At 28.6% G+C, this 12,904-nt stretch overlaps 1 protein-coding gene across 19 annotated transcripts in view; it reads right to left on the bottom strand.

The window, feature by feature from the left end:
* Positions 1 to 12,904, bottom strand: part of LOC126848932 (calcium/calmodulin-dependent protein kinase type II alpha chain) — an 80,348-nt gene that overhangs the window by 57,841 nt on the left and 9,603 nt on the right. For all 19 annotated transcript variants that reach the window (XM_050590307.1, XM_050590308.1, XM_050590311.1 and 16 more), the window contains exons 2-4: positions 9,520 to 9,614; positions 2,980 to 3,039; positions 741 to 795 (exon numbers count right to left, since the gene is read on the bottom strand). In XM_050590307.1, the coding sequence (XP_050446264.1) occupies positions 741 to 795; positions 2,980 to 3,039; positions 9,520 to 9,614 (210 nt within the window). The remainder of the gene's footprint in view (positions 1 to 740; positions 796 to 2,979; positions 3,040 to 9,519; positions 9,615 to 12,904) is intronic.

Below are 12,904 nucleotides of genomic sequence, written 5' to 3'. Positions count from 1 at the left end.
TCTTTCTGTTTCATTTAAATAATCATTTTAATAATAAATGATTACGGTGTATATACATAAAACAATAAAAATTGTGGGATTAAAAAACAAGATAAAAAAGTATACTGTTATTCAAAATTAAAAGCAATTAATTGCACTGGAAATTCGATTGATAGAGTCGAAAATTATGTCGCGCCAATGATAAAAAATCGAACGAAAGACGAATGGAAATTAAAATCTGACCCATAAATTAATCGGCGGCATAGTAAATTAACAGTCATGCCGTGCATGTAGCAAAGAAAAAAAAAAAACAATCAAGATAGCACGTCATTCTAACGTGCATTTGCTACCTGGAAAGATTTATGCGTGTCACAAATCATTATGAATATCTATAATAGAGCGGGTGTATTAATCTCTTGTAAAAATTAAATCAAGTGTGATAATTTTCTGTCCAAATAATATTAAACGATCGCATAGATTGGTGTCTTCAATTAGAAGCCACAAATTGAAACCCACCCCTCATTGTTTGCCATTAAATGCCTATTAATAGAGTCGAATTGTTATCATTATCATCATTTGAGAGTTGTCACTATTTCTCGAATTCTATAAAATGCATAATAATAGTCTCTCTCTCTCTCTCTCTCTCTCTCTCTCTCTCTCTTTCTTTCTCTCCGTGCCTCCTTTTTTTTCCGTCGAAAGAGAACATAAGAAACATATATAAGAAATAGATCTAATAATAATAATGATTCTAGTATACTCACAGATCAAAGACAAGATAATGGAAATTCTCTTCTTGTATACTATCGTGCAATCTCACTGTAACAGAAAAGATGATAACATAGAGTTACTTATAATAGATTCGTATTGTAAATGGTTCTTATATTCAGACGTATCTTAGGGGGATACCTAAAAGGATAACGCAACTAATCACATATCTCATTATTAATAAGAACTGATCCATTCTTTAGTTGTATCTGTTTTATATCTGTATTTATTATAGATTCTCTCTTTTCTTCGATAAAATATCAGAAAATATTCAATATAAATTTCGTATAGAGATTATTAACTGACATAAAACTTATTTAACAATTCAAATTAAAAAAAGGTTAATATTCATATTATTTATAAATATTTTTTAATTTAAAAGAAATTAAATTAAGATTTTTAAATTTATTATTTATAATATTAATAATAGTTATAAATTTTTAAAAAATTTATATTTTTAAAAGTTTTATATTTTTAAAATATTTATATAATAATTTTAATATTTATTCATTTGCAAATTTAAGTAATTTTTACTTTGATCTTAGATTTCACTTAATTTATTTCTTAAAATTTATAGATTTAATAGTGTCCGTAGTATAGCATTGAATGAAAAAAAAAAAATCGTGGAGAAGATACTTTATTTACAGAACGTTATATATATATATATATATATATATATATATATATATCATATAACTATTAAAATTTGTCACCTTAGTTTATTTACTAATTAATGAAAATCTAAGAATTGTTTCTCAAGGTAACGGGTTTCAATTACTGTTTTATTTGTCATTTCCCTAGTGGAAAATCCCAAGCAGGGACACTAGAAGTCACGTGATCGTTAAGCATACACGGAATAGTGGGAATAGTCACGTGAAAAAGCAATTGATTCCGACGCTGACAAATTAAACTAATTTCAATTTATCTAACATAAACATTACTATTAATAACGTAGAAAATGGCAATATTAACACTAAAGTTACCATTAATAACAGTAGCACTGTAAATATAGAATACAATTTTTTCTCCGCCTTCACCCTTGATATTCTCCAATTTCCTTTACTGAGCAGTCCCCTCTGAGAATTTCTCATCCTAAAGCTTCACTCCCGAGCGATTTTTTTTTCCTGCGAGGTCGTCTTCTAATATTATCCACAGTAATGTTCCCTTTCCTTCCCCCGCCCCCCCCTCCCCAACATCTTAAATTACACGACCTTGAAGAGGGATCGCATGATTTTGAAGGAAAATCATACGATTTTGAAAGAGAATCATGATTTTGAAAACGAGTCGGGCATTTACGAGAGACTCAAGCGATCGTAAAAAGGAGTCAGCATTTTCATATCTTAAAGCATATTCTGTATAGGGCCCGATCCTGTAGATTCCCGAGGAGGGTCTTAAAAGGTCCCTTTAATATTTTCATCCCCTAATTTCTTCGAGGGTGCGGATTTCCAATCACCATTCTGATCCAAACTCTAGAGAAAATTCTCCTCCTCAATAGTCCTTTTTGAGAAAATCCCTTAATTTCTCTTTACATTTTTTCCTTTTATAATATATTTTAAGTTAATTTATCTATATAATTATTTAATTAACGATTGTAACAACCAGTCGGAATTAAAAATTCGAATGTAAAATTTTCTCGCTTTTGTTCTGATTGATAAATCCTCAAATTTGTACACATAACATCCGCAATAATACATATATATATATATTAATTTTAATAGCAAAACAATTTTAATAATAATTACATGTATGTATAATTTATCATATTATTTTTCTTATTTTTATTAACTTAAAGGAATAAGCCAAATTTTTATAATTAATATCTCATTCATCAAACCGTTCTCTTTCCCGTGTCCCAAGATAGAAGATCCTATTCTGCGTAATAAGAATTTAGTTACTTTACCTAAAAGGACCATCGAGCTAATAGCTTACTAACAGAGAATAAGAACGATCCTTCTGGTCGTTGATCTGTTTGGATACGCAGACGCACACACGCGTAAACACACGTACATACACATAAAGGATGACCCTTTATAATACATAAATGACTTTTTTTTTTGAAAGTACGATAAACAAAAGAAGTAGCTAGTATTACTAAAACTCTATACGTATGTATGTACGTGTAAAATTAAACATGTAAATGCGATAGGATGAGACAGCTTCTATCCATCTTTAATATATTGCGATTGAAACGATCGCAATTTGCATAAAAATTTGATCAAAATAAAATTGACTTACCAATATTTGGATGTTGCAGTTTTCTACATATTCGCGCCTCACGCTCAAGTTTTTGAAAATCTGCACAATAAAGAAACATTTGATTAAATATATATGGTATATTAATAATTTAAAGACAATCAAACACATATCTGTACAGTATAAAATGATTGCAGACGTGTTGTAAAATAATTTTATTAAATTAATAAAGGCTTAAACAATTAAAATTTATAATTAAAAAGCTATACGGTTGTCAGTATACTTAATTTGATAAAAATTAATTAAAAAATTACAATTACAACACCATTATATATATATATATATATATATATATATATATATATATATATATTAAGATATATATATATATATTAAGATATATATATATATAATAAGTAAGAAGAATTAACCGTGTCGTCTTTCAAACTAAAGCCGATGTTTTTTTTTCTTTATGTTAAACATTTCTGAGCCTTCTAGAGTAAGAAGATTTTTCACCGAGAATATGAACATCTTCTCATCGAATATCATGATTCGCATTTATTATAGTAGTTACAGAATTTTGAGTAGGAAAAAGAAAGGAGAAGTAAGATAACAAATTTAAAAAATTTGTCGAATTTTTCTAATTTCTATAATAACATAAAAATAATAATCTCTATTTTTTCAGATTTACTAAAGTTTATCATCTATAACAAGTGAAAAATTGATAAATAAAGATTTTTGAGATCATTTGAAGGTGATTCTTCCGCAGTGAAAATGTCGAGACATTAATAATTGTTATAAGCAAATAAAAAAAAAGATTTTTTGCATACTAAACTTTATAAAGAGTTAAAACTACATTCTTTAGTTTCAGATAGAGTTTACTTTAATAAAGAGAGAATTTTAATTTAATATTTAGTTACAAAAATGTGTGATGGAAAAAATTGGAAACTTGCAAAAAATAATGATCTCTCTCGATATTTTTCGCTGAGAAAAAAATCCAAATAATCTCAAGAATCTGCCATCAGCAGGTAGTGCGATAATTCTGGGACATCCTGTGTATAATCTGTCCGAAAAGTTCCCGGAATAATTCAATAAAAAATTCAATAATATAAATAAATAAAATTTTATTTTTTTAATTTTCTACATAATTTTCGCCCCCTCCTCCCGCATTAAATACTTATTAAATCGTTTCAGGAGATTTTCGAAACTCCAATGAATTAAGTGTCGGTTCGTCACTTGTTCTTATTTTCAAAAAATTAACATTTCATCATCTTATCCATTTTGTCGCTTTATTAATTGTTTCAAATATTAAATTGGAGAGAGAAAGAAAGAGAGAGAGAGGGAGAGACCCAATAAAATATTAATAATAAATTCAAGATTTTTTTAGCTGAGATAAAAGAAAAGCTTTATCGACCAAACTTATGATGATATCTCTGTTTTGACGTGTAAAATATTGTAAAAAAATTCAAATATCTGTCAGAAAAAATTGATTTGTGATACCAATCAAATTTTAAACATCCGTCTCATAAAAAAATACTAAGATCTAATAAATTTATATATAGATATTTGTTAGAGCTCATTTCTCCATCGCGAATTGACCTTTAGGAAAAAATTTAAAATATTTAAGACTAAAGAGAATACATAGAAGAAAAAAACGCTAAGGCCATGTCGTCGACGTATCTGACGTAAAAGGGCAAAAAAGGTAGCCTTACTTAGATTATAAGTCTCGCAGAACGATATCAACAATAATAAAAGAGAGAGATAAACCCATGGAAGTGCCGAAGGTTTGTTTATCAATTTTTTGGATAAAAATAAAAAAAGGTTGAGAATAAAACTAATTTTAATATAAAACTATAAATTATAAATTTATCATATGAGAGTTTAATATTTTTTGAATCATTAATCTATTTTTTTATACCTTTGACAAGCCAAGTTCAATGGAACATTAATAAAAAAACAACATTTAATGAAATTAATTACAAATGGTCTCCAATAGAAATACAATTTTGGACAATTGAACATTTTTCAATGAGCTAGAAGCTATTGAGAATGTGACTAGTTAGAATATTTTTGTGAATGATTTTGTGAAAATAGCTAATGGAAAAAGAAGACTTTTCATAGAGAAAACTATGATTTGAATAATAAATGGAAAGTTGGCTTATGAATTTTAATAAAGAGAGATCCAGCGGATCTTGGAAATGTTGGTAAATGAGAATATAAATAACTGTAAATGGAATTGGAAATAAAATTTGCGTATGAAAATGATTTCATTATAAGATTGCAATATTGTAAATCTGAAGCAAAACATTTTTGCATCGTTACTGTAAGATTGCAGCAATCACGTTAAGATGCTCGCCTTTGGAAAGATGCAGTAAAACAAAATAGCAACATAACGATATAATGCATTTATAATAATGCAGTGTATACATATTTCATTCATCTTAACGTTTACACATTTCATAAATTAATTTATATATACATATATATATATATATATATATATATATATATATATATATATATGTACAGTGATGCAATTTTAATGCCCAGCAGCATAAAGTTATCAAAATAATCATGTTTTAAATTACTTTAACGTGTGATATATCCTTTAAATTACATGTCTTTTTCTATGCAAAAATATAATTTCAAAATTTCTGCTTTTTTTAAATATAAATTAATTAACACAACGTTACTAACTTTAACAATAAATTAAATAATACGTTACAATATCTTATGTATATAAGAAAAAATACTATACGCATAAATCACTTGAAGGAAAGTAAATATTTACTTTATATATATACTAAGAAAATAATTGATCAATTTAAAAAAATCATTATTTATGTTATATAATTACTTCCATCAGAAAATTTTCATTCTCATTTTCATTCTCTTCATCCTTTGTTAATGTGAACATTCTTACATGTTTTCTTTTAGAATAATTTAACTACTTGTAACTTAGAATAATTTAATAATCCTATGACGCAAATAATTTCAGGAAGCGCTAGTTAACGCAACAAGATACATAAATTGGCCTATGAATTTTAGCAGTTGTTTCAAGGTTGAGCAGAATAACGTTGCATATATCCAATTATATGCAGAATAATTGAAGCATTTATAAAATACGTTATCACTGTCGGAACTTTATTTTTCTTTCAAACTTCTCGCGGCAAAAATAATTTCAATTATATTCTATATAAATAGAATTAAGATTACATGCACACACATATACACACGTACGTAATTACGTACGTACGCACACACAGACACAAAAACTCTGCTCACAATTATTTCTTCCATTTATTCATCTCTTCTCGAACTTTTTCAAAAACTGTTGTAATGTCTTAAGGTACATATCTCGAACCACTGCGCCTTAAGTAAACATCAAGTTAAGTAATAAAACTCTTACGTAATGCAATCTTTTTTGAGTAATCCTGCGAGTTATACTTCACGCGTTTCATATAAAGGCGCGCAATTGCATTTATCGACAACATTCATCAATTTTCAGACACGATAAAATATTAAAGATCACCCTGATTTAATAAGCGAGAACAAATCAATTTTCTTTCGCGTACAAATTATTTATGACTTGGTGTTCCCTTAGTAGTGGCAGTCCGTTAATCGATAAAACTGTGTCTGGGATAACAGTTTTTACAAACATCATTATTCACTTAGTACTTGTAATTATAACGCGATCTATAAAAATATGTACCTATAAAAAAAAAAAAAATAAAAATGCGAGAGAAAAGTTGCACTATACATATTGTATATACACGCATACACGCACACACGCATATATGTACTCGTGCTGTTCAAGCGGATCATCTCCAATAGATTACGCAGCAAACAGGTTTATTAGAAAAAAGTATTTTCTTATTTTTATCTCACTATAAGGCTCTACAGCATCTCCTCAAATATATGTGTATATATGCATCTTTATAAGAATTATGCATGCAATGTGTAAATTTTTTTACATCTGCGTTTTGCACGATGTTATTTAATTAAAAAATTGGAAAATATGAGCAACTCATTACCGAATATACGCGATATTGTAATTATGGATATAAAAATTAATTATTACTGAAACTCGCTTTAAATAGCGTAAAAAACTCGATTACTTAAGAAATTTAATGGTTATGAAACATTTGTGTGATGTAATATCTTGAAGATCGCATTTAAGCAAAAATAACGCAATCAATTTCGCTTATCCGGCAAACACGTTTCATAAAAATTCTATCGGAAAGAGAAATACCAGGACGCGTCCTTCGAATGCTCGCATAAGCGCCTTATCGTCGGAAGGTTGATCTTTTCCGTCGCAAAGTCGATCCTTGGGAAGCGTTCATCCGATATTACACGCTTCTCATCCGATGAAGCACGAATGTCACGGAAGCGTCAGTAATAAAAATTGCCGTTCGTCGCGCTTGTTAATGCAAGATCCCGATATGGCCGTGCCGTTGCGGAGAAAGCGCGAAGCCATTCTTGATTAATCGTGCATGATAAAACTATCGGAGTAATAATATATTATTTTCTTCACGGCAATAAAGATATCCCATTTTACTTACGGTTTTCTTCATAGACATATGTTTGTTCCAATTCAAAATATGCTCGCGAAAAAAAATATTTTTTAAATAGATTCTCATATACGTCAAAGTCTCTCAAAGAAATAAAATAATGAAAAAAAAAAAAAATTTCAAATATATATAAACTTTGTCGCAGATAATATTTGTGAAAGTTGGTAATTTTAATAGATAATAATATTGCGAAAATCGTAGTTTGTTAATCATACTTATTAATTGTACATTTTTGATCAGCTGACATTCTTTCTATATTTAGTTGCTAATGCATAAAAATAAATCCATTCGCATAGTCAAATTAAAATTTATCCTCAAAGCGAACATACATTGTTAGCTATGAGAGTAAAACGTTGCATAAATAAATAAAGAAATCAATGATAAAGTGACCTTTTGTATCCGCAGAATTACATCTGAATAATTTGAAAACGAAGAAGAATTGCATACGTGAGCCATAACATGCGCCATGGAAAAAAGGAACAAAAAATCCCATCTCTCAATGAAAGTACAAAGATTAGGATTACATTGCATATATATATATATATATATATATATATATATATATATATATATATATATATATCACACGCGACTGCGCAGTCTCATAAACCGAGAATAACGGGAAATCATAATAAAGTAAGCAATCACGAGAAAATCGAAGAATTTTCCTTACTTCTAATAATCGACTTGCGTGTTTCACTTATTTACACTCCTCCCCGGTCTATCTAGGACACGAGATTTATTTGTTGCGCGTACGCGCCATATTGCAGAGGCTGCGGCCTCCATTAGGTCGAAAGGTCACTGGAGCAAGGTCGTAATCAGAATTGAATCACACAAGTGAACGGTTCATAATCGAAAGGGCGAAAGAGAGTAAAAAGGAAAGAGAGAACAAGATAGACAAGGAAAAGAAATGCAGGTGAAAAAAAGAAAGGTAAAATGAAATAGAGGAAAGATTCCTCCTTCATCCATCCTTTATTTTCGTCTTTTCCAACGGTCCGAAATTCTATATAGTACGCTATTTCAAGATTTCATTTCATCTTCTATTTTTCTATGTTGAGAATTGTCTATCAAAAAATTAATATTTTTTCTTCAAAAATCTCGAAAAACTTCTCAACATTTTCCTCATTTCGCCTGGCGCAGCGTAGTCAAAGACAGATTTATCTCATCGTGTTATACCCGCAGAAAAAAGTTATAAATTAAATGAGAGAAAAAGAAAGTGAGGAACGGGAACAAATGTGCTAGCTTCGCGACAGGAAATTATGCAATTCCGAGTAATTACGGATTATAAGTCGCTCAGCAAAAGGCGAAGATGGGATGCACTCTTTCCTCGTTGATGTTGAACGCACACACACACGAGGTATAAACTGGACTCAACCTTCGCCATTTGACATAAAGCAATGCTTCTTAAGCTATAATTAATCTTTATCTAATAATTTGAATCTAATAACTAAATTATATATTGCACTAAGTTTTAATTATTTTTCTAGATTATCTTTAAACTTATTTTATTAAATCTATTTTTTTCTATGGTCTTATTCTCCTTCCTTATGTTTACAATTTTCTTCATTCAGTTCATTCCTTTTTTCTCTTTTCGTAAAATTGATCATTCTCATATAATCCATTCATTCTCAGATATCCTATTTACGATACAATTTGTTATTAAATGTTCTGAAGTTTCGATTTTGCTCTGATATATTCTGCATATATTCTTTTTCTATTCGCCAAAATTTATTGCGAGAGTTTTGTTATATATCTAAATCTCGCAATAATTTTTCGAAATATTCTCAGGTTTCTACCATATATAACTTTTAAGATATATGTATATAAAAAAAAATAAAAAAATTAAAATACGAAAAAAATTGTTAAGATCTGGTATAACTTTCTGGTGTAATTGTCGAAATAATTCTTATTAAATAATAATATGACAAATTGAAACTAATATAAATATTTGAATATTTGATCGGATTTAAGATTCAACAATTGCCATTCTTAGCATTTCATTATTACTTACCTCTATTCGAGAGCTTTTTAGTATTTATAATTTTTGCAGCAAACTCATGACCGGTGCTCTTTTGCACGCATCGTCGGACCACAGAGAAGGCACCTCTGAAACAATCATTAAGATAAACATTTATTATTGTGTTGCAACATTGTTGATTATTATTTTGAAGGATGCTCAGCGGCAATACAATTCAAATATTAAAGTGAAATATGTATAATAAATGAATTATTTCCTTGCATTATTTATTTCCCTTGAATCAAAACTGCTATAATAAGCTATGAAATGTCTGAAAATAGAGAAGATCAAGAGCTTGAATGCAATGTTTAACTGTATTAGCTCAATTACAAGATATAAATTACATTTGATAAAGTGTATTTCATGGAAAGAGATGTTGGTCATAAATATAATTTTTTAAATTCTTTAGAGAAAGCGTGATAAAAACGTTGCTTAAAACGTTTTTGTTAGAGTTTCAAATATTACAAAAATATAATAAATTTTAAGCAACTATCTTCATTATAGTTTGTATAGTTGTTAAATTAAATTCAATAAATATCATTATTATAAATTATATTTATACTCAAAAATATTTAATATTTATAACAGCATCACTGCGTTAAAATTTCACTGATTGTGAGTGAAATTAGTAATCCAATTAACCTGACTCGAGGGAAATGAAAGGAAAGGGAATAAAGGACAGAGGGTCGTTGGAAAAAAAGATGAAAATGGAAGTAGACATGGAGGTAGAGAAGAAAGGAACGAATGCAGAAAGAAGAGAAAAATGGAAAGGAAGTAGAAAAAGTAAAAGAGAGAAAGAGAAAGAAGAGTAGAAGAAAGAAAGGTCGGGAAGAGAAATAAGAGAAAAAGAAAAGAGAATATGGTAGCATGGAATAAGGTAACATTTTGCGAGGAGATAAGGAATAAACAATTAATTCTGGAAGATAATGATTTCTGGAAGATTAAAGAATGGGATGCGATGATTTCATAGAGACATGGGAAACGACATAGTAAAAAAGACATGGGAAAGAGATAGTAAAAAAGAGGATGAGTAACTAAAAGAATAAGAATAGGAAAGAAAAATGAAAAATAGTAGGATTATATGAAGAAGGACTTAAAAAGAAAATTAAATGAAATAAGGAAATGGCTAAATAGAGGCGATGAAGAGGGAGTAAAGAGAGTAATAGTAGGGAAGAATGTCAGAACGAAAAATTAATTAGAAAAAATTCGGTTGATAAAGCAATGATTATCTTTGCAATTTGAAACTACATAAGGTCTTTTCTTCAAAATTCATAATCGTATAGAATTTATATCTGCCATTAGTTATCTAAGAATTAAATCTCTTCGATTTCTGTCTTTCCTCCACTTCTTACGTAACACTCTGGCTAACTATATATGGAAAACCGCATGCAGGCGCCGAGCAAATCTTGGCCTGTTAAAATTTCATCAACGCCGTCATGCAGCGCCGTCGATCAAGGCTACAAATCAATGACTACAGATTGCTTATTAAACGGACATCCGTTGAGAGATCTAAATTCTCTCTATCGTCGAGCGACATTCGTAAAATCAGAATAAAAATCAGAAATTCTTTATAAACTTTAAAAAATTCTCCCTTTTTCAAACTGTTATGCAACAAAACGTTATTTTGAAAAAAAAAAACAAAAATTTGGAAGTTTAATTTTCTGTTATTTGTCGAATAGAGTATAATATTTAATGTGGCTAATAAAAAAAAAAAATGTAATCAAATTAATTTAACAAAGAAAATCGGCTTGAACAATGTTAATTTTAATTAAACTGTTTTAATCAAATAACAAAAATCTCTGTTATATGATATAAAGAATAGCTTCAAAGATGTTTAGGTACTTTTATCATTAACATTGCCAAACGCCCAATTAAGAGCGGATTATATTTAATTATGTATTTTCTATTATTTTATTGAACAGAAAATTTCTATCTCTCTCTTTCTTTCGGTCTTCATTCTGTAGCAAAAAATGTAAAGAACTTTCCACTCAACCCAATATAAATCAAACACTTAAACAGAATGCCTGTCAATATTATCTTTTGTTTTAAATATCGAATTACAATATTATTGATGCTTATCATGCTTATATACTTATATTAGGATGGCACAAAAAAATCTACCAATTTAGTCGTTCAATGATGAATCATGAAACGGATAAATCTATCCAAACAATCGGCAATGTGTTGCGACTGTTGATGTTTGTCACGTTTTTGCCATTATAACGTGACAACAGAGGCTCTGCTCGATTTCTGCTGTGTTTTTGCCATCAATACTTGATATGATGTCAGGTTGTGCTGCATTCTTGCCACATTACTACTGCGCATCAAATGCAGAGCTGTCTGCTGTTGTTGTAATAGATAGGTCGACTTTTATTATCAAGAGTTATTATTGAAAATAATTGATAAAAAAGTTTTGCTAATAAAACGAAAATGGTACGAAAAGACTTGAGGAGCAAAAGCGGATGTACGTACATATGTTTATGTATCGGCCGCTATTACACGACAAAATTCGAGAAAAGATTTGGCACCGATGTAAAGTAGTTTCAATCAATACATGACAATTGCTTTTGTATTCCATGAAAATGATTGAAGAAAGAAAATTATTTTTTTTTAATTATATTTTTTTCAGGAAATAACATGCACTAATTACATAATATACCATGTATAAAATTCAGCAGATATATTAGTGTTTTATAAAAATATATAAAACTTTTCATAAACTTTTATTTTTACTGTAGCAATATATTATATTCTGCAATATTTTGGATAATGTTCTAGTACAAACAATTCTTATTAATTTATATGTATATTTATTTTTATAATTTTCTATGTGATTTGGTTATTTTTTATGTTTGATTACGAATATATGAAATTGATGTACATATGTACATCCGATTATCAAGAGACACGACATTATTTAACGTCAAGTCACGTGCAGCAATAGCCAGGCTGAATATCTATATGCACGAACTAGTTTAAAATATCTTAGATTATCGGATTTCAATAATGGTTGTTGAGCCGATCGAATTCTTAGTAGGCTTAGTATAATATAATTGATATTATATTATATAAAATATAATTGCATAAAAAAATCAATATCAATTTATGCATAATTTGTTTTAATATAATAGTTAAGTGGATTATTAGTGTACTTCGTATACATATACAATAAATATTATCAAGTTTTGCTCTATTAACTTATCATATTTGTTGTCTATCTCGTCTTTCTCATTAGTATTGTGTGTTCGTTAAGAATCGCTTTTATGAAAAAATATTTTCATCCAAAATGACGAATATTTAATTTTTTATTTTTATTTGTTATTTTCAAGCCGCGTTGTTTTATGTACCGACTAGTCTATGTATGCAGCGGTTACAATAA

This window comes from Cataglyphis hispanica, chromosome 4 (assembly GCF_021464435.1).
Source record: "Cataglyphis hispanica isolate Lineage 1 chromosome 4, ULB_Chis1_1.0, whole genome shotgun sequence".
In the NCBI taxonomy this organism is placed as follows: domain Eukaryota; kingdom Metazoa; phylum Arthropoda; class Insecta; order Hymenoptera; family Formicidae; genus Cataglyphis; species Cataglyphis hispanica.
The sequence above is the reverse complement of the archived record's forward strand: the minus strand, read 5'-3'. Positions and strand labels throughout refer to the sequence as shown.